Source organism: Parasteatoda tepidariorum, chromosome 9 (genome assembly GCF_043381705.1).
Source record: "Parasteatoda tepidariorum isolate YZ-2023 chromosome 9, CAS_Ptep_4.0, whole genome shotgun sequence".
Lineage (NCBI taxonomy): Eukaryota > Metazoa > Arthropoda > Arachnida > Araneae > Theridiidae > Parasteatoda > Parasteatoda tepidariorum.
Genome location: NC_092212.1, coordinates 28,077,217 through 28,101,026, shown reverse-complemented (window position 1 = coordinate 28,101,026; position 23,810 = coordinate 28,077,217). Strand labels below are relative to the sequence as shown.

The window sequence follows — 23,810 nt, the reverse complement described above, 5'->3', positions numbered from 1 at the left end:
CATGGGACCAAAAAATTTGTCCGTTTATGAGAGTTGTCCGTTTACGGGAAGGGTACCCTAATAACGAAATTTAACATCGTAAATTGTTTTTAGAATATTCTCAAAGATGTAGAAATAATTAAATAATATCTACAAGAATACTGTAAATATCTACTAGAATATTTATTTAAGCAATAAGAAGGATAAAAAAAGAATATATAAAGAAGTTTGATATAAATATAAATTCTGGATGTAGCTACAGATAAATAAATATAATTTTCCTATTAGTATAGATACTCAAGTTAGACATATGATACCAAATAGGAACATACTGTCCTCAGTCCGTTTCAATTATTAGGGTCACATTCCATTACACCTACTTATCATTTGATAGGGAACATGGTTAATACCTTCTTGGAAAATAAACCTCCCTTGATTCACAGAAAAAAAAAGTAATGCATACCTGTAAGTCATGAGGACCTATGGAGATGATTATTCACAATTGATCAGCTATCAAGTGTCTGAATAAATGTTTCATTTATATAAACATCTCAAAGATTATACTTCTGTTTTCTTTTTTTTTACCCCAGTTGTGTTAAATACAGTCTTCAAATTGATAAGAAAATTAAAGAAATTTTCAATGGGGAAGAAGCATTGAGAGAAGTCATTTCANTATTTTGTGAAGGGTCCGTTTTTAAGTTAAAATATTTTGTGAAGGGTCCGTTTTTATGAAAAGATATTTTGTGAAGGGTCCGTTAACGGACCCAAATTTCTTCTAAACAGACCCCTGTACATGCTTTAAAAATGGTGAAAAGTTGCATTTTTTTAGCTTGCAATTTAAAGAAAAAATAGTTCCTTTTTCAAATTTAGAAATGTCCGATCTGTAGAGATAGAAAGCAACGTTTCAGGATCAAAATGACTGTCCCTGTCCAGTTACAGGAGTGTCCGCTTTGCGGAGAATGTACGTAATGGTTTATTCATAGAAGATTCCCGGGGAATTAAAAATATGTCCGTATTGAGAGGTGTCCGTTTTGCAGGAGTGTCCATAACAGGAGGTTTCACTGTATTTATTTTTATTTGACCCTGTGTTGAAGTATCCATCCTAATTAATTATAACGTTATATGACATAATCTAATTTTTAACAATACAAATATTAATAAGTCATTAATTATAAATTGTAAATTCGTGTATCAAATGCTATGGATTAATATTATAAGATATTAAATGAGATAAACCTATTTTATGATGCATTTGTTCTCTTATAATTATTTTAACAGTTCCGGTGTCAATGAGAGCATTAATTGGTCTGGCGCAGCATGTCCTCTGTGGACCTTGTGCCATTAAATCTTACATTCAATTCTATTCAGAGAGCATTAATTGAAATATTATTTATATGAACATCTTATAGAGAGTCAAACATCTATGTTTATCTCAAACATCTTATAGAGAGCCGAGATGGTTCTGTGATTAATGCACTGAGCTGTCGTTGTAAATGACTGGGGTTTGGTTCCCTGTGGTGCCTTGCAGGGGAGATTGTATTCCAGGTGTACCCTGAAATTCCGGATCTAGAAACTAGGAGCAGGGCATGCGATTTTTTTTTGCAGAATTCTGCGTATCTCAAGACCATTGATTTGCGGACTTCTGGAAATCAAAACTTATAATCAGACAAAAGTGGGAATTAAAAGTTCTGCAATTTAAATTTTGAAACCTTCACCAAATAGTGTTAACGAGACATTTTCATACATGTGACTCTTCCACAATTTTTTTTATTATTTGTCGGATTTTCATCATTTTTAATATTTGAAACTATGCTGGAATCCGCTAATATCCTGATTCATATTCGCGCAATTTTTATATCATTGTAAATGCTATTCACTGAATTTAAAAATCCGATATCGCGATTCGCCTTTACGCAATTCAAAAATCCACTATCATAATTTGTATTTTTGCATTCTTAAATCCAATATTGTGATTCAGATTCTCGCGATTTTAAAATCTAATATTGCGATTTGTACTTTTGCATTCTTAAAATCCAATATTGTGATTCTTGTAATAGCTAAGTTTTTTCTTAAATTAGTTACTCTAAAATCCTGATATTCTTTATTGGTAGGCAATTTAATTATAAATCTATATGAATATATAAATTGATATCTTGTTATCGAGTTTTTGCACATAAAATTTTCAGGGTCTCTCACTTTGTGTTACAATTAGGACTGGGCGATACATCGATTTATCGGAAAACATCGATGTTATAAAATCATCCCCGATCCGATGTTTAGGTTGGCGTATTTTACGAAGCATCGGAAATTCCGATGTCCGCGCGTTGTGTACGATGTTTCCCCGATGCCGCGAAGAGCGATTCTTCGGGTTCAACAGCGATGTTCGCGAAGAGCATTTCCCCCGATTACGAGGCGACATCGATTGCCATGACGATCTTTTCCCTTGTGTTTCTTCCTTCCCGAATTATCAAGTAACGATGTACTGAAGATGAATTCCGATGTGATTAGGAGTGAAACTAACTCATCGCCAATAAAAGATGAAAAAGTGCTTTCTTCAATTCGTGTAAATCCAAGAAAAGAAAGTGATTCTCTGAGGATTATTTATATTTTGTTATTTGATAATACTTTGAGATCATTTTTGTCTTATTGAAGAAAAGAGTGTTTTTGATCAGTTCCGATAAGACATTTTGTTTGTTTATTTTTTTACCTATTTATTTTTCTTTGTTAAATCTGAAGAATTGCATTCCTTCAATATAGATAAAATGTTTTCATTAATAATTTTGTATAAAGTTGCAATTTTGCATATTGACCACGTTTTCAATTATTAAAAAATGATTATCATTACTGTTAGAAAATATAAAAAAATCTAATATTTTTGCAAAAAATTTTGGCAAACGAGTTTTTAAACCAACGACTTATCAAACGCAAATTTTCTTTTTAGGACAGTCGTTCTGTTTTTATTTCTTTAGTATTTTCTTTTTCGACTTGATTGCTTTTTGATCTTCCTTATTTATAGCAATTTTTATGAGAGTGTGCAGTTAAATTTTATTTTCACGAAATATAGTTTAGCAACATAATAATACATTAGGTTAGCAATAATTATGAAAATAAATCTTTAAATAATTGATTTTTACAATATTGAAGCCATAATAATTTCCACTGTATCCTTTTCCAGGAAATTTTGTTTTTATACTAGTTTTTCGCTATTTCCTCAAAAATATTGAAGGTATTATAAATTATTAATAAATAATTGAAATTGAATAATTTAATAAATTATTGAAGGATATTCTTCAAGAAATTCTGGAGAAAGAATGGCCAAGAGGTTATACGCATCGGCTGTTCTAAGTTTTCTATCTTTCTCAATCCATAATTTTTTTTTATCTTTTTTTATTACGTTTTTTATTTTTCTGTTTATAAAGATTTTTAAAATTGAAGATTTTTAAGATTGTTTTAAAGATTTTTATAAAGATTATTAATTGTTGGCTCAATGCGCATTTTAAATTTCATTTTATTTTTATAACTGCATCTATTTTATTTTTACAGTTGGCTGACATACTTTGCGGCAGGCTAAGACTTTTGGTCTATTGATCTGATTTTCACGTATTAGGACTTAATCTTTAGTGGTTTGAGGGAGAGACCTCAAATATGCTAATTAGTTTAAGCAGACAATATTTTAAATTACGAAGTGAGGTACAAAAGCGTACTTATCTGAATAAATTTTTTTGACGGATTATGATTCCTCACCCTCAAAATGTAAGGCATAGACGTAATCTGAGAAATATAGTCCTATTAATTTGGTCAGGAGAGAGATTGAAAGTTAGGATCTCTTGATGTTAACGCTACTTTTTGCTTATTTCGTCAGATCTCAAGATCTGTTTACTGGAATTGAAAAATTTTAGAACAGAATTATAATCATTTATCCAAAGATAATTTTATGCAAAAATGATTTTAATTAATTTTTTTATTAGTAATAGTAGCAAAAAGTTTGAATTGTAAGGTATATAATTTTTTTTAAAGAATATAATTTTTTATTTTAAAATGAAAAAGTAAAAAGAAATTAGTTGAATAGTTTCTGAAAAATAAATTTCAAAAAATCAGACTTTTTGAAATCAGATTACTAAGTCAAAAGTAATTTCTTTTTCAACACTACACTCTATCCACAAATATCAAATATTAATTGCTAAAATATTCCTGTTAAGATTAATTTATTATAATATAAAAGTTGAAAAAAATGCACAAATTTCTTCTAATTTTATTTTCTAGAAAAATTATTTCTTAATGTAATAATTTTTTAATGTGCTTCTGTCTAAGATACCAAATCATCCTTAAGAATGCTGAAAAGTAGCAATAATTTTTGTTAGCCAAGGTTAAAGATAATTTACTAATTTTTTTCAAAGCTGCATGTAAAATTTTAATGAATTATTCGTTTCACTAGTTAACTATTTATTCATTACCTTCTTTCTTTAATTTAAAAACTTCCGATTTTTTTTCAGCAAAATCTGAAGGTAGAAAAGATGTGTTTTGTTTAAATTGAAAAAGACAGTCTATTGAATTATTTTTATCCGAAAAAAGAAAATAATCTTAAAAAATAAATAATGAATAAATATTTTTCACTTACATAATTTTATTAATATATATACCAGGCTATAAAGTCATACATTTAATTTACTCCTATCTTAACTGTTTTCCCTATTGATTATATTTTTATATAACTTTATTGAAATTAAATACAACATTCAATTATTTATCACTTAGTTGTTTATATACACCTATAAAATGAATGTAATTGGTATAATGTTAGTTTGATGCATTTTGGCAAATTTTCACTTTTTATAAATTTTATCTGAATATCCCTCTATTGAACTTACGCTCTTTTTTCCCCAAACACACAAAGTATATATATATTTAAAATTTCAGTCTTAGTCTTACTTTTCAGTAGCATCAAATAAATAAAAAGCAAAAGTTGTGCAATGCAAAATTTGGCAAAACCAAATGTGAAACAGCAATGTGACATTGCGATGTTTGAGTAGCGATGCATCACGATGCTGAAATCTTAACATCTCCCAGTCCTAGTCACAATTACCACTGGCCTTGAAACCAGGGGTAGTATTATATATATATTTATTTCCACTGTTTATTTTAACCAAATTTTGAAAGTAACCTTAAATAATCACACGGAATATACTATAAAATTTGTAGCTTTATGATGTATTTATCTCTTTTAGAAATTCCTTTTTTTTTCAGATTAAATTTATAACCTTAAATTTTCTAACAAATTAGGGATAATTATATTCTTGAATTTATATCAATTGAAATTATTTAAAAGAATGAATTGAAATTCATATTTTCAGAGAACTTCAAAGACTGGATTGCATTACTCGGTCACCAGTTTATTCACATTTTTCAGAAACTGTTGCTGGATTGTCCACTATCAGAGCTTTCAGGTTTGTGTGTTTTAACTTTATAGTAATTAGATGAATTACCAATTAAGTGTTTTTTTATTATTGCAATATTCTGCATAATAATCATTTTTACTTTTTAAACATATAAACTTACTGTATATCAATATATATTCTATATTATTGTATACTTCAAAAAAATATTTTGTTTCATAAAAATAAAAAAATTTAAGGATAATTTTTTTTTATGTATTATCATAAAGATTTTTAATGTATACATGATTTGTAAAAATTGTTAACAAATCTAAAGACTGAACTATTTTTAAATAATATTTTTCTTATCTTGGTAAACAAGATTAGTATGTTCTGTTTCAGAATCATTTAAGCTTTCCCTTTAAAAAAAAATTTTTTTTTTAAATAACCTTTCTTGAAACTACACTAAGAAAAAGTCATCACTCTTTTTCCTTGTGGTACTGATTTTTATAGGATTTTCTTCCTTGGTTTTTTGGTTAAAGTCTGGTAATGTGTAGTTTATTTATTCTAATATGATAATTTAATTTTTTTTCTAAACCCTTAATTCAGGCTTTCTTTTTAGTTAAGAAAGTTAAAAAACATACTTTTTATAAAATAAAATTTTACAAGATTTTTGTCAGCCATATTAAATTAAAAGAATCACAACATTGAATTTCAAGTTTATTTATTTATTCCATAAATTTGCTTTCCACCCCCTTCTTAGCATAAGCAACAAAAAGCAAATAAGGAAATTATGTAATTTCTCAATTTAATTGCTTACTTTCATGAAGGATAGTGTTTAAATGGCTCAAATTTCTTAAACTCAACAGAAATGGATTTTTTTTTCAGAGCAGAGAATCGATTCACAGACATGATAATGACTTGCATTGATGTAAATAATACTGCATTCATCTTAGTTAACTGTTCAAATTGTTGGTTAGGTGTTTCTCTTGTAAGTATTCCATTTTTATTAATTTTATTTTAATTATAGTTTGTACCAAAAATTAGCTAACCATGTTGCTAAAAGGAAAATTGTTGTTTCAATGCTCTTCAGTTTTTCTAATTATTATCATATTTTTTTTACACATCATGCCATTATAAAATTCTGATAACTCATATAATTATAGTTAATAATTTTCATTTCCTTTATTTCATTTTTCAAAATCATTTCTAGGATCAATAATAAATCACATTTTTTAAAGGTAATATTTTTTATGCCAGACTGCTCCTTATTATTGTTTCCAGAAAGATACCTAATAAGTTTGTAGAATTTTCACTAGATGGTGACAGATAAGAGAAAAACAACTGATTTCCAACATGAATTTATTGTGTTTTTGCCAAAAACGTTTTTCTAAACATTTTGAAACTGTTGCTTATCATGCTCCATGACCTGGAATCATATGCTGACTAAAACATAACTTGCTCAAGTTTATCGAATAAAACCAATTTTCATCCTTTGTAACCAGTAACCTCCTTTGATATTCGAATTGCCCCTGTATAGGACACAAATTGGGAAACAATACCTTTTTTTGTTATGAAACAAACATTCTGAAACAGAATTGTTTTAAATGTGTTTCTTTAAATGTCTAGTTCGTTTCTAATTTTTCTAAAAAAAAGCTAATATTTTTTCCAAATTCGTGCTACACTTACGTAAAAAAAAATAATATGAATTTTTTTTATAAAAATAATTAATCAATAAATGTAATTGAATTGTATCATTGTTGAAAATTTGATTTTGAGTTAAAGCATTATAAATATAAAAATAATTTTAAAATGTCATTTGCATAGGCGCAAAATTGTTGTACTAGGCAGTTTTAAAATTGCATCAAGCATCCAATAAAATCAATGTTATTAATATATTTATTTTGAAATTTTATCTTTATTTTAAAAGTTTAGTTTGACTGAAAGGAGAACATCATTTATTATAATTTGTTTTAACCAGTTAAAATGAAGGTAAAGCCGTTTAGTATGAATTCAGTTATTTATTTATTTAATATCACTTTTAATTTAGTATGAATTCAGTTATTTATTTATTTAATATCACTTTTAATTTTCGTTTCAGGAGTAAAATATTTAGTTTTTTTTCACTGATTTTTTGCATCTTTTATCCTACTTAAATTTTTTTTCCCTGTTGTAAAAAACTTTTTTCAGGATTATCTTGGTGGTATTATACTTTTCATTGCTACCTTGGCATCCATGTTAACTTCTATTTATGGAGAAGTTTCAGAAGCTTTTGTAGGAATGGCTATGACTTACACTTTATTAGTAAGTAATATTATATGTTTTTATGTTCACTTCAATAATATATATTAATATTCTAAATTCTATTTTTATTCGTATCAATGATATTATATATGCTAACTTAATATATCATCAAAAGTAAACTATGTTACGATAAAAATTTTAGGTAAATTTTCATCTCCGAAAGTGAAGTTCAGTGTTAGAATAGCTTGACTATAAAACAATATAATATTTTTTAAAGTTTGTGCAAGGACGATTGTGGCTTACTCTTTGTTAGTAAATAGAATTACCTTGCTGGATAATGTTATATTATCAATTCAAAATTAGATAGAAAATCCAAATTATGGAACAGATTTGTCACTGTATATATGGTTTTCTACAAAGGGCACCCTTAATATGTATTCTTAGACATGAAGACAAAAAAAGTCTACACATTGTTGATATGATAAATAATTGCTTGAAGAAAAATAAAAATGATATCAAAATCTTAGTTGTATGATACACCAAAAAACCTGTTTGATTGTAAGACAATTTGAAAGATAAATACGAAAAACAACTTTTAACTTTCAATCAGCAAAAAAGATTGCTAAGTTTTATAAACTGCTTCCCGAAATTCTGATTTACCAAATTTCAATAGAGTTTGTTTTTTCCCTTGCTTATATGTTAATTTGCAATTTTGTATCAGTATACTTTTTTACATTCTAAAAATGCATAATTTGACTAAAAATTATTTATATTAAAAATATATATAATTGGTATTATTAAAAATAGATATTATTCTGTGATCATTTTGGAACACCCTGTTTAATTAATTAATGTTTTGTACTAGTTGTAGATATATAATTATATATTAGTTTTAGCAAAGTTAACTGTTAAATATTGTTTGAAATTTATATCTCTATTGAAATCTAATTAATTAGTAGTATAGAATAGGTATTAGGTATATGTAGTCATTATAAATTTTTCATGGTTAGTCAAAATCTTTAAACAGTAATACAGACATCCTAAAATAGAAATTTTTCTACTGGGAAGAAACCAGGACTACAACATATCGTCTTTAAATAGAGATTGTTGTTAAGCAGAGAGTTATTAGACAAAGACTTATAGTATTGTAATTTTGATCAAAAAAGTGTTTTGCAAGTGAAGGTTTCCTATGTTAAATTTAGCTTTAACAATTTTTTCACACTTGATAAGCTTATTTTTAAACATAATTACACTTTTCTAGATTAATTTAAAAAAAAAAAAAAAAAACATTGTTTGGGGATTTTGAAAAGTTAGATGTTGCTTACTATTTTTTTTTCATATTATAAAACAGAATTGATTCTTAAATGTTTTTTCTTTCCCGTATAGGTACCAGTATACTTAAATTGGGTAGTTAGAAATTTAGCTAGTGCTGAAATGTATATGAGCGCTGTTGAAAGAGTAAGAAACTATTCAAGACTGCCTACTGAGGATAACTCTACAAAAGATTTGACTGGTATATAGTTATTAAAAAAAAATATTTTTTTTTATCTTTAAGTACAATTTTTATTTTTTAATTTTTACCTTTTTTTTATAATCTTTTTATTTGTCTCTTATATTGATAGGTTTGCCAGACAAATGGCCTGAATTTGGTGCTATAACATTTCAAAATGTTGTAATGAAATATGATTCAAATAGTGATCCTGTTTTGAAAAATGTGTCGCTGACAATCAAAGCTGGTGAAAAGGTATAAAACGTTTGTTCTGTGATGCATGTGCTAAACCTAGTATTAATTTATAAGTATATCATGGGTTAAATAACTCTTGAATCCTAAGAACTGAAATAAGGCTTCAGAAAAGGAAATCTGAACTAAATTCTCTCCTCCAATTAATATCTATCTCCATTTTTTTTCCAACATTTACTTTCTGAAAATAATACAAACAAAAATTTTATGTTTAAAGAAAACAATAAAATTATTACTTTTTAATGAAAACATAGTTATTTTTAATATACATCAAACAATTGCCAAAAGAAAAAAAATTTAAAAAGTTAAATCAGTAAGAATGTTCACACATTTGTCCTTAAAATGTAAATAAAATCAATCATAGGTAACTCCCAATTAGGCATTTCTTAGCTCATTTTTTGTGCATTAGACCTTTTATTATTATATTTCCCCTGGCTTTGATTTAACAAGCAAATTATCTTGGTTCTTTTGTTCTCATTATAATTGAGTTTGACTATTGTATTGGTCATGAAAGCTTGTTGCTGTTATAATGTTGTAAATTCTTAATTTAAACAAAGTATGGCATTTTAATGCCATTTATATTTTTCGTAATATTTCCTATTATATTTTCGTAATATTTCATATATTTTCCAAAAAGTATGGAATCAGCCAAATATTTAGAGAAATCAACTTAAAAAATAATGCATTATTCAATGATATAATCTCGACCCCTCAACTCTCACTGAATCTGATGCGACTTGGTTGAGTCAGGAAATGAAGTCAACTTTGTCATTAGATAGGTTTTTTTTCTCCAAAATATCACATTTTTTTATTATTTATTTTTTGATCAAATACATATTTTTCAAGACATGACTATTTTAACAATTTATTCCCCATTTTCTTTTTGCACTTACAGCCTTAAGTTTGAACTAAATAATAAAATATGTAGGTCGAATTGGTGTACTTTGTTCTGAAGAATCCCGATTTGCTCTAAAAAAACTGAGGTTACTATTTACGATTTTGAAGTTTTCCCCAGCCCCTGGGGATGAGATTTGGAGGGTCGAGTTTGGTATCTTTGATTGCATTTTTTAAAAATTTTGATACATTTATTATAAGACTTTTAATCTAATATGTATTTCTCATGGTTAGCCGTTTCATTAACCATACATGCACTTTTTTGACACCCTTTATAGGTTTTATGACTTGTTTACAATTCTTTGATTGATTAACCTCTTTTCATTGATAAACCTCTTCTTTTTATTGATTAACTTATATGATTATGTAATTTATTATTCATTATGAATACAGGTTGGAATCTGTGGTAGAACTGGTAGTGGTAAATCATCTCTTATAATGGCATTGTTTCGCATGGTGAACATTATAAGTGGTAGAATTGAAATTGATGGTGTTGATATAATGGATATCCCTCTTGAAGTTTTAAGATCCAGGCTGTCAATTATTCCTCAAGAGGCTGTTATATTTTCTGGAACAGTTCGGTAAGATTCCTTTTTATGAACACTTTTTTTATAAATTGTTTTAAATATAGATCTTTTATTCATTATTTCTATTTTGCAATTAACTTATTCATTGGTTTTATTGAATTGCTATATTATTGAAATTAATCATTGAGAGTTGAAATTGTAAAAAAGGTAACCAAAAAATATCAACAAATTCTTTTGCTTAGAGACCCCAACATTGTAAAGGATTTGAATGCTTAGCTTCTGTTGTAGAGCTTGTACTAACTAACAACCTTTTCAACTATTATTATTATTTTTTACCTTTCGCAGAATTTGGTTTTTGTCATGTGACTCTTTTTTTCTTTTTTTAATGAAACTTTCCAATTTTGTTCTGAATTAATTAAGTTGAGGTTATACAGTAGTCTAGCTAAGAAGATCTTTGCCTTCTTTGAATTGGCGTGCTTAAATGTTGATGAAGTTGGGGCAATATAGTAATGTCACATTTTTCCAAAGCTACATTTTTCACATCAAATTATTCCTTAATATTGTTTTAAAATTGTTACTTCACAAATTTTGAGAATTACTATTAGATTGAAGCATAATACAATGGAAGCCCTATTTTACGTTGTACGTTATCCCGCTTCCTACATCATTTTCTGTTGGTGCATGAAAATTGCGTATGCCAGTGATGTTAAATTATTCCGAATTTTACGTAACCTTTTTCAAGAAAATCCTGCTTTGTACATTTTTGTAACAGATCAAAATCCTATTTTCTAAAACAAAGTCTGCAAAATCTTTTTACAAATTCTTTCTTTTTTTCCCTTCTTTAAAAAGGGAGAGCGATTTGTTTAATAGCTGTTTGAAGCTATTCTGACATTCTTTCTATTTTGTCTTAAATCTGTGAGAACGGGATTTTCTCCTTTAGTCTCAAAAATGTGGAATAGGCAAAGTACAGAAAGGGTGGTTAAAGGAAGTATGGGAGCTTAAATTGTAAAATTTTTTGGTGGAATTTTTTCTACCAAACTTCAACTTCTTGGAATAATCCAATCATTTAAAGAACGTTACAATAAACATCTGGTCAGGGGATCATTTATTTTTCTTTATTCCCAGTGACATGCTAGGTGCTTTTAAAGCAATCATCGAGAAGCTCTGAATTTGATTTCTACAGTGTTGATTAAATGCATTACAAGTGGGTTTAATAAAGCAGGCTATTCAGTATCCAATGGAAACATTGGCCTTCGAGAGTAAAATTGTGTGACTAAAGATCTTTCAAAATAGATGACGTGTATATAAACTGTAACACACATCTGATTACTTTCATTTCCTTCAATGTCTGATTTAATGCCTGTTTCTGATGATAGGAATGAAAACGAGGAAGATGAGCAAAAAAATATCAAAGAACATACACACAATTGATTAAGAGTTTCAAAACATAAAAATTTTGAAAAAATATTTATTTGCTAATACCAAAACTCAGCCTTTCATCCCTTCAATGGGTCGATAAATGAGTACCAAGCATGCTTGGGAACTGGGGATTCCACGTTCACGATTGAACACTGGGGGTTCCATGTTCGGCTGACGACCTTACCTTAACATCTGCTCCTGCACCCTAGAGCCCAAGGTCAAGAAAACTGAGATGGGCACAGTAGGCCTTGGCCCTCTATGGGCTGTCGTGCCGCAGAGTTTACTTTTTAGTTTAATACCAAAAATTAATATGAACAATATTTATTTGCTTTTGTAAACTAAAAAGCAAATTTCAAAACAATCGTAAGTATTGTTTTTGATATTGTTGGAATACTTTTTTTACAATTACAATTTTTTAGCGCTAGTCTGGCAGAAAATGTAAAATCAGGGTTCCACTGTACTTAGAAACATCTTATTAAGTAAGTGAAAAACACTTTAAAATTGTGTTTGTCATCTTAAGCACACTCCTGCACAATTTGAAATACTGCACAGGATTGTACAGTTTTTTTAATTATATTGCCCCATTATTTGACTGTACAGTTTGTGCTAGATATTTTGATCCCATAAGCAGAGATGATTGTGCTCCGGCAAAAATCCGGATATCCGGATTTTTTACTAACTATGATCCGGAAGTTTCCGGAAATCCGAGGTCCAGAAGTTTCAAGAAATCTATCACATTTACGTATAAAAATTCTCGTAAATTTTAGTTAAAAATATTAGAACTAGAATATAAGAATTAGCACCTTTTTCGTTTGTTAATATTTTTTTTGACAGAATATTAAATGTGATTAGAGATAACGGTAAGCTTATACATAGTTATTCATTTAAATTATGCTGCATACAATTTATTTAGAATTTCATGTTTTGAAAATATCAATGATTTTAATTTATAGAGACTTATATTTTTTTGAAATGCATCATTAATGATTTTACTCAAGAAATTTTCACGATTTTTGTGTTGGGCTCATCCCTGCATAAGTAAAAATGAGATTATTTGAACCTATTTTAGTATAGAATGTGATAATCATATTTTGTTAGGTTTGTAATATCTTTTGATAATAGCACAGGAGTATTAAAATATTTTAATAATCAAATTAAAGATATGAATTCATTTTTCAGTATTTAGTTTTGTAATGAAACCTGGGTTTTATTATTAATTCTTTTGATTGGACAATTTATGCACGACTTTTTGGTCTCATAAGCAAAAATGAGATGATTTGAACCAACTTTCATATAGGATGTTCTATTCCTATTTTCTTAGGTTTGTAATAGCTTCAAATAATAGTATATAGTATAAAAATATTTTAATAATCCAATTAAAGAAATTAGTTGATTTTTCAGTATTGATTTATGTAATTAGACCTGGATTTTATTGTTATTTCATTTAATTGTACAATTTATAATAGACATTTTGGTTTCATAAGCAAAAATGAGATTATTTTAATCTTCCTTTGTATAGAATGTGTTCATCCTATTTTGTTAGGTTTGTAATAGCTTTAACACACAAGTAAAATATTTTAATAATCCAATTAAAGAAGTAAGTTAATTTTTCAGTATTGATTTTTGTAATAAAACCTGGATTTTATTATTATTTTGTTTGATTGTGCAATTTATGCTAAGCATTTTGTTCTTATAAGATGATAAAATAAGATTATTTAAACTAGGTAGAACTAAAGAAATTACCTTTATATGGAAGGTGTGAATCCCATTTTGTTAGGTTTGTAATACCTGCAGATATTAGTACACAAGTATAATATTTTAGCGGTGCAATTAAAGAAATTTTTCAGTATTGAATTTATTATTGAAATCAAAATTTTGTATGATACTTTATTGTATTTTTTATTTATTAGGGAAAATTTAGATCCAGCAAATGAGTTTTCTGATGAAGAACTATGGAATGCTTTAGAAGCTGCTCAGTTAAAAGCGATAGTTAATCTCTTACCTGGTGGTTTAGGTAAAAAAAATTCTATGTTTTTATGTGCAAAAAAATATATATATATTCTTTTCTTAATTATGCATTTAGCTAAGTTTAACAAGACAGTTTTTAGTCATTTTACAGCATTCTGTAAATTTTAAAAGTAAATTAGATATATTAGACTGATATTTATTACTCAAAAATTATTAATGAAAACAATTTATATAAATACCTTAATAAAATAACTTCAAAAAAAAACTTGAATTGTGCAGTGAGAAGACAAAGCAAACATTTTAATATAGTTAATGACCATGTAAAATCTTACAATAAAACGGATTCACATAGTCTTCTTGGTTGCGATAGTTGTTCGAGTGCAGAATTAAGGAAAGATCATGCTAAGTGTAATGTAGTTTAAGGGGGGAAATCTGACAAGTTAGCTTTGAAATAATATATCAAAAGTGATATTATTCGAACATTCAGTTCATATTCCATCTGAATTTGTATTGCAATAAAAATGTCCTAAAACCTATTACTCATAATTTTGTATTTGTGGTTTGATTATCATGCGAAGAAAACTAGTGATACAATGTTTGAAAGTAGTTAGGCTAATAACAGTGCTTGCTTTTATCTGAAAAACAATATCATGAAGACATTAAATGCATATTTCTCTTTGTTGCATTGAAAAGTTTATCGCCTAAGTCCTGGTGAATTGTGATATAACACAATTGTAAGACAGCTGCGCCATTGATTATGTCAAAAAAATTTGCGTTAATCACAGTTTCCAAACAAAATTTTTAATAACTCAATGAAGGTTCTAATCCCATTTATATAGGAGTAGCAAGGTGCAACTGTAGTTTTTATTTTATATTATTTGTTTTAAATTTGAAACCAAGTTTAATCAGAATTTAATCACATGAGGATTTAATAAAACTCGCCTATATAAAATGTTTCTCATGTTTTACAGATGCTCAAATTTCTGGCGAAGGTTCAAATCTGAGTGCTGGGCAACATCAGGTATTAAATATTTCTATTATTTACATATGTTGAAAAAAAAAGGCTCTCAAAATTGCTGAAGGACTTGGAAAAATATAAATAAGCCACATTTTCAAATCTTTCTAAGGAGAGTATTTTTTCTAAAAGCATTTTTTTATCAAGTTTATCTTGATTTCAGTATAGACAATGAAGATGGTTCTGTGTATTGTGCTGCGAAAATTCTTGAGACTTGTACTTGTGATATAGAGGGAATATTTTTAATATAGGCATCGAAGTATTTCTGCTGTTAGGGCAAATTCTGTGGAATTCTAATGCAATGTGATGTAAAAGCAATACTGAGAAACTGTTTCCTTTGTAAAAAGTTTGGTTAAGCAGCATATTGCCCTAACCATTCAAACTGATAAATTGTTAAAAAAAGTTTTTTTATTTTTTATACTGAATCATATATTGTAGTCATGAAATATATAGTTAGATTTAAACCCTCTTTTATTTATACAAGGTATGCCAGTTTTTCATGCTTGTAAATTATGACTTTTCTCTGGCAGTTAGCAGAAAACGTTTTGCTCGATCTCAGTGTGCTACTTATAATTTGTTAAGTGCGTGTTTATGTAAATTATGGAATATTATAAGTGCATTATTTTAATATCTACTCAATAGTTTTATTGTATAGTATTTTAACCCCATAACTCAAATTATCCAGACAAAATTTCTGTTTCAAAAGAATCTCCTCTGAATAACATAAGAAAAATGATTTTGTACTGACAAAAAAGCAGCTGGTCCTACTCCTAACTACAAGAAACTGCGTTCTAAAAAAGAAATAAGGAGTTAGCCTTCTCAGCGAATGCTTTACTTTAAAATTTATAAATGCATACGAATGTTTTTAATAACAGACTTAGAAATCATATATCATAATATGATAATGAAACAAAGTAATGTTTATTATTAATATTATGCTGACTCTATAGCGCTGCTTTTAAGCTTCTTTAAATTTAGATTATTGTTTTTATTAGAGTTCCTTTTGTACTGATATCGATTAGAATAAATAGTAACTTTGTTCAATTAACTGGAACATGCACTTTTTTTGCTGTTTTCTAAAGAAATTATTATTAACAAAAATTTGTCTCCAGATTCTCTGGAGAGAAAAATTTTTTTTTGCCTCTTTGAAAAAGCTCTAGCTCTTACATCTGCTTAGATTGAGGATGGACATTAGAGTGTATCAGTTTCTCTAATATCGAAATTAGTTTCATCTCTTTTTCAGTATTTAAAGGAAGGCCTTTCCATTTCCTTTTTTTATTTTCTTTTGTAACCCGCATTGAACAGCCAACCCAATTACGAATTTATGACTATCAATGTTCAACTCTGTAGCCTTGTAGTTTTGACAATAACTCAACCAACAAGACATAGGAACTCCTGGATCTAGCCTTTGTAGGTACCTTTTAGATGGAACTAGCCTGCATTACATGGAGAGGAAAATTATGAAATATTTACCCCGACCTGCCCCAATTTAGGGCATACGGGTAAATGTTTATTAAAATCATGAAAAACAGAAAAGTACATAAAATACAAAAAGTAACATTACAGAGTAACAATATGTAAACATTACAGAGTCTGATGGCAACAGCAGTAAAATAATTAAAATGCTTCGAGAGTCCCGCCTTATAGTGCCGAAGCCGACGGGGCTTCCCTTATAGTGAGCCAAAGACACAAATGAAAAATTTTACAACACATCACAGGAAAGAACAGTATGACATACAATGCATCATGTGCAGGCAGTACATAGGATTAAAACGAGTAATATTGTGGAGTAAGTTGGGTCGCTAAACCAAAGCGATCATTAACATTGTGACAGGATATAAAGGACACAAAGTATAAACTGTTGATGTATTCAAGAACAGTAAAACATAAAGTGAACCATTAAAAAATAACGTGTACCTGAAGTGAACATAAGAAAACATTAAAAGGTCACAGGTAAACGGAGGTCCCAAGTTAATATAGGTCAAGGAACCAATACAGTCGATGACAAATTGACAACAGGTAAGACAGAAGAACAAGGCGTAAGGAGCCAAGAAAATCTCAAATGTAAAACAAAAGGAGGTGAAGATGTAAAGTGGTAAAATAAACAATTATCAAATACAATTAAAAGGCGACGCTAAAATTTGCAAAGCAAGGAAAGGCAATGTAAATAAGCCAAATAAAAAGCACAATGTAGTGAATAAATAGATTCAAACAGAATTAAAAAGCGAATGAGATAGATAAAACAACCAAATGTCAAAATAACGGGAAGCGAACAGGCGGGGAGCCCAACAACCGAGACTGAGTTTAGTTCGTGTAGAGCGGATTCAAAATGTCATCAGAGGCGAGTGCGTCCTCCAGGGTGCGTTTAATGATGTCTTTAATTTTTTTAAGTCAATAGGTATGACTCCTGCAAGCATTTGTAGTGCCTCCGTGCTAGTTGTAGAGTAGCATTTAGTGGTGTTGAGCAATGGAATTCTTTGGATAGTTAGGAGCTTCTGGTTTGAATTCTGGAGAGGAAAATTATGAAAATCTCCCACGGTTAGCCCGAAGGAAAATCTAACCCATGATCTGTCTACCAGTGGCAATATTTTATGTCAGCGCTGTGGTCGGTACGAGATGGGAGCAGAATTCGTATCAACCAACCACCTCTGAGATTCAAACTTGGTTTACTTTGTTGGACGGAAATCGCTCTATTTCCTGTGCAGCCAAGGCTGTTCCATTTCCAATTAAAGCAACACATACCATAGTAAATACTTAATTTTTCTAATAAGTTTTGTTGTTGGAGGTATTTTCAAACATCTCTGAAAAGCACAAAAGAGGCAATTGTTAAAAGAGTGATGAAAGACGAAATCAAAATTTATATAGCACCTGAAGTATCACATTTTCTGTATCAGATGTTGAAATAGTGGTTTAAATTTAAACTTTAAGCCAATTTTAGTTGCCTTGTATAAGTTTTGGGTCTTTTTTTTTAAAAGTTGCTTAATTACCAGGATTTTTTCATTAGCTGAGAATATATTTTATTTTATTCATTTTTATCTTTTTAAAGATTTTTTTAATTACTTTTTAGCTTTTCTGCCTTGCAAGAGCTTTGATAAGGAACTCTAAAATACTTGTGATGGATGAAGCTACTTCCTCTCTCGATCCAGAGACTGACCAAATATTACAAAATGTTGTAGCTGAAAATTATCAAAGTAGCACTGTTCTTTCAATTGTCGTAAGTAATAAATTATGTTACCATTACTAATGGGCGTTCTAAAAATGATTGATTTGAAAAAAGAATAAATGAAAAGTGGATGTAGACCAAAATGCATGCTTTACTTACTTTGCTTTAAAAATGAATGAATGAATGAAAAGTGGATCCAGATCAAAATTCTAGCTTTACTACTTTGCTACATTCTGTTTAGGAGACTATTTTCTTGCCAAGTTTCAAAATTAGTTATCAAGTTCATCAATAGATGACACTGTCGAAAAAAAAAATTTATGATGGCATATTTTGGAATCATCCTCGGAGATGTGCAGCTGTAATACGACATAGAAAAAGTAAAATTCCTTTTTTGTGAGCTACTTGGCTAATAATTTACCTGTAAATTATTGGCCAAATAATTTACAGGTCTACGATCCTTATTTTAGTCATTATAGTTTTGGAAGATATATCATATTTTGAATTGAATTATATTCAGAATCCGTCATTAGTAACTCATTTATAGAATTCCCAAACATATTCAAATATGATTGTTTTATTCAAAAGACGTAATTGGAATGACTCAGAAAATAATTGGATTGACATAGGAAAGACATAATATCTGAGTTGCCGTATTGAATAGGAATATCATATTAATTAGGAATATGGACATTTAATTTTAAAATTAGTAATAATAATTGGATATTTTTTCTAAAAGAATAATTTAAGAATAAGGTAAGAGAATAATTAATAGAAGATACATTATCTTTTTTCTTTAATAAATATTAATTTAATTCCTAATATCNCAGACAATGATCACGAGCAAACGCTTTATCCCTCTGAATTTTTAAATAGTCTTTCTGTGAGTGACTTACCTCCTCACAAACTCATATTGAAAGAAAACGCCATTGTGTCGAAAATTTTCATCGGAACAGTTTAGTTTGCGTAGTTTTAACTGGTGTTACGTGTGGACAACAAATTTTGATACAAAGAATACATTTCAAAAGTTCAGGGACACTACTGCCATTTATTTTTGACATAATTCAATTTCCGGTGATTCTATTTTTCGCAATGACAATAAACAAATCCTCATAAAAATGACGCTTACCCAAAACATGCAAACCTTGCAAAGTTAATGGGATTGTATTAAATTTCTAAATAAAATTGGCAATAGTACATTTGGTGATCTTATTGAGATATAGTCTCTGCTACAGCTCCAAATTTCTCAGCTACACGAAGAAAAGATAATCAAATTGTGAAGGGGGCAGAGAAGTGTATAAATTTCATTAAATAATTGATTTCAATATCTGGCATTTTTATTTTAAAATTTAAATTTGTTAAAATGTTTTTATAAGATTGCGAAGCAATATGCAATGGAACTGCGAAGCAGTTCTGGGGGTTGGCGAGCGTAGCGAGCAGGGGGCGGAGCTCCCTAGTGTTATATTAATTTAGTTAAAATGGTTTACAGCATATGATTCCTCAATTAAAGAGTGTTTCATTTAGGCAAACAATTTTCTTGGATTTCCTGAATTAAGCTAATGGATAAGCTCTAAACTTTCCAGTGCTCTTTTATTTTTTTTAATGGTGATTTAAATCTTTTTTTTTCCGTCTTTTAATTTTTTAGGCTAAAACAATAAAAAATAAGAAAGATTTTTTTGTGATTTTATTTTTTGGATGATTCTACAAATACAGATCACTTTTGTTCGGCTGATATATTTTATTCAATTTTATTTTAAATTGGGCTATGCAATATGTTCATTCTAAAATTAAATAATTATGCATTTTAGTTTTTATGATTAAAATAAAATTAAATATAAATAGGATTTGTTATTTTTGGGGGGGTTTTTTTGTTAGAGGTAGAGTGATAGATTAAAGAGAAACTTATTTTTTAATGTTTCTTTTTATGGCTAAAATTGCTTTCAACTATGAATTACATTAATATACAAACATTTATCTGTTCCTTATTATATTAAAAATTTCAAATTAAAATCTGAAACTCAAACATGTGCATAAATATATAGTTAAATTGCTGGAGCTTTTGCTTATTATCTGGGAGCAGAATCCCTTGGGTCCCTGGCCCTGTGAATATCACCTTTACCCCCTGTGGCAGGATTTTTTCTAGATTAAACTCTCTAGCACTAATATCTTTCTGCAAGATACTTTTAATACTAACACAGATAGATGTTACTAATTTAAAATACGACTAAAAGTACCACACTGTGTTTACAAAAAATTATAATAACATTAATTTTCTTAATTGAATATGTAATAATTTTTTATTCTAATATTATGGATGATATTCTCACATTTTGCTGGGGGGGAAACGCACGTATTATTTTCTTCTTCGCATTTTATAATTAATTATCACAATAAATTTTTTTTTTTAAATATCATGAAATCCGTAGTAGTAATTGCCAAATAAAAAAGATCTATGACGAAATCACATAAATCAAATGACACAAATGCGTGTTTCGTTTCGAGGTTAGGTTTTTGTAATAAATCATATCGTATAAAAAATATTAGTTTTAAAAACTATGGAAAAATCAATAGCACAATAACTTCCAAAAATTCAATAAAACTATTGCCTTAAAAAATAAATACTCAAATGCTGGATTCGAATTTTCCATATTGTTTGAAATATATAGGGATGTTTGAAAACCATGTGAAAATCAATATCAATAACTGCCGAAAATACAACCGAAACATTACATCAATTTACAATACTATTGGTGAAAATTGAGCCCGTCAAAAAGTGATTATTTAAACGCATGATTTAAATATTGCGTGTACATTTCTGTAAAAAAAAGGTAAATTTTTACTTTTCAAAAGAAAATCTTTCTGCAAGAACTTTGTAAAGTTGTGCGACAATGTCGCTGCGATTCTGCCACGGACCTTTGCCAATGTTTCTTTGGTACTGTGAAAGGATAACTTAACAACTATGGAAAAGCGTTAATTTGTATAGTTGCTATCTATAGGTTGACATTGTTTATTTGATGGTGTATTTAGTTCAATTTTCTTTTTATTTCAGCATCGTGTTCAAAGTATTCTGAACTTTGATAAAGTAATTGTGTTAGATGGTGGTCGCGTCGCAGAAGTGGGCCACCCAAAAGACTTGCAAGAAGTGAAAGGAAGTATCTTTGCATCGCTTTTGAAAGCAAGTCATCAGCATCATTGAATCTTCCATGCATTCATAATTTCATAACTACTGGTGCTTCTTAAACTTTAGGTTCTTGTTCATTAGCTCTAATAATTTTCCTTTTGTAGTCTTTTATAACCGTTGATAATTATGTTGTTATGTGTTGATAGTTGATTTAGAATTTTATGTTCTAGTGAAGAAAAAAAATTTTCAGATGAATAATGGTGTATGCAAATGTAAAGCAAGGCATGGTTAAAAATAGTTTACTTTCTTTAATAATCAGGGCAAATGAGTAAAGGGGTCTGTCAGCCTTTTTAGTGTGGGGAAGGTTGTTTATTATTGCCAATTTTCTATTTACATTATTTTCCATATGAATAAAAAAGAAACATGTTAATATTTCTCGATGTTTAAATCTCCATTTTAGATCTTCAATTTCTTTTAAAAATGTAAATTAACATTTTAATTAATGTGGGAACTCTGCCATATTGCTTTTTTTTCGATCTTTAACGTTTCTATGTAATTATACAAAAAATAGCAGTGCAATATGGAGTTATTATTTAAATTTTGTACAGCATTCATCTGTTGCCAACCTTATTTTCAACCTCACTGTGATTCTGGGATGTGTTGGAAAAAATTCATGTCCTGGGAAGCTCAAATAGCATAACACTTTGCAAAATATCTCTATTTCTATTTTTTCCTCATAATCAATAAAGTGGCTTGTATTTGCGGCAGTTATACAAGCAGTTTGTTTATACTACCTTTTCATGTGCAACAAAAATACTGTCTTTTATTTTCTCTTTTGGATTTAAATTTTAAGTAAAACCAACAAGGGGAAGAATTGTGTTATTTTTAGCAAATTTTAAAGATTGCTTTTTCCAAATAACATTTTGCTCTTTATATTCATACATGCCTTTCTTTACTTTTGACATTCCGGTTAAAAATTAGTGATGTACTATTTTGTTTGTTTTAAGAAAGCAAGAATGTCAGACGAGAAAATAAATGTTTTTAACTCAAAGTAAATCATTGAATATATTCTACATGTTATATTTTGCTGAAAACTCATAAGTTTTAATTATAGTATATTGTTTCTGTATTCTCACAAAATTTATTTGAAGAAGGTTCCCCTAATTTTTGACATTTCAATTTTCCTACGTATCCCTCGAGTGTCAGATAATAGGGATTCTACTATGTTAATATAATCATATATTTAAGCAGTAATACATATGAATTGATAATAATATATTAATATTTTGTGACAAAAAATTTTGAATTTCAGTTTTTAACCTTTTAACTGATTTGCTACTTGGACAAGTTTATACAAAAGTTTCTGTACCCAACACATATGGAATTAACGTGTGGGAAAGAAATATTTTTCACTGCAACCAACTGGGGTACCCGGAACTATGTTTGGGGTTGACAGCTTTAAAACAATAGATGAGAAACCTTGAATCTTTTCTTAGTTAATTTTATTGAGAAAAGCATTTTGCAGTNGTTAAAAATTAGTGATGTACTATTTTGTTTGTTTTAAGAAAGCAAGAATGTCAGACGAGAAAATAAATGTTTTTAACTCAAAGTGAATCATTGAATATATTCTATGTGTTATATTTTGCTGTAAACTGATAAGTTTTACTTATAGTATAATGTTTCTGTATATTAACAATTTATTGGGGTTCTACTATATTAATATAATCTTATATATTTAAGCAATAATACATATGAATTGATAATTATATATTAATATTTTGTGACAAAAAATTTTGAATTTCAGTTTTTAACCCTTTAACTGATTTGCTACTTGGACAAGTTAGCACTTACAAAATTTTCCGTACCCAACACAGGTGGGATTAACGTGTGGGAAAGAAATATTTTTCACTGCAACCAACTGGGGTACTCGGAACTGAGTTTAGGATTGAGAACAAGAGATGAAAAACCTTGAAGCTTTTCTTAGTTAATTTTATTGAGAAAAGCATTTTGCAGTAATATTATGCGCATTATCACTTTTGGTGGTAAATTGTTTTACTCATGTTTACTGATATAAAATTATCAAATTTTTTTTAATCCCTTTTTAGGAAACAAATCAATTTAGTCACATTAGATGCATCTTAAAGTATTGATATTAGTCAATCATGATTTTTTTATACTAAGTTTTACTTTCTGAAAGAAGTTTTAAATATTTTGCACCTTTTATTTCAACTTGTGAGACATTTTATTTGTGTGTTCATATATGTTTTATTAACAAGTGCTGGACATTTTTTATATATTATTTATTTGAATAATTGTGAATTGTTGTATACTTTATTTTATTTTATGGCGGTAAAGTCTATTTGTTTTAAC

At 28.3% G+C, this 23,810-nt stretch overlaps 1 protein-coding gene across 5 annotated transcripts in view; it reads left to right on the top strand.

The window, feature by feature from the left end:
* Positions 1-22,008, top strand: part of LOC107451599 (ATP-binding cassette sub-family C member 8) — a 62,088-nt gene extending 40,080 nt beyond the window's left edge. For all 5 annotated transcript variants that reach the window (XM_043054186.2, XM_071185711.1, XM_043054187.2 and 2 more), the window contains 10 exons: positions 5,331-5,423; positions 6,240-6,342; positions 7,542-7,655; positions 8,982-9,108; positions 9,218-9,339; positions 10,624-10,811; positions 14,087-14,190; positions 15,116-15,165; positions 18,227-18,373; positions 21,369-22,008. In XM_043054186.2, the coding sequence (XP_042910120.1) occupies positions 5,331-5,423; positions 6,240-6,342; positions 7,542-7,655; positions 8,982-9,108; positions 9,218-9,339; positions 10,624-10,811; positions 14,087-14,190; positions 15,116-15,165; positions 18,227-18,373; positions 21,369-21,515 (1,195 nt within the window). In that variant the 3' untranslated portion in view covers positions 21,516-22,008. The remainder of the gene's footprint in view (positions 1-5,330; positions 5,424-6,239; positions 6,343-7,541; positions 7,656-8,981; positions 9,109-9,217; positions 9,340-10,623; positions 10,812-14,086; positions 14,191-15,115; positions 15,166-18,226; positions 18,374-21,368) is intronic.
* The last annotated feature ends 1,802 nt before the right edge of the window (positions 22,009-23,810 follow it).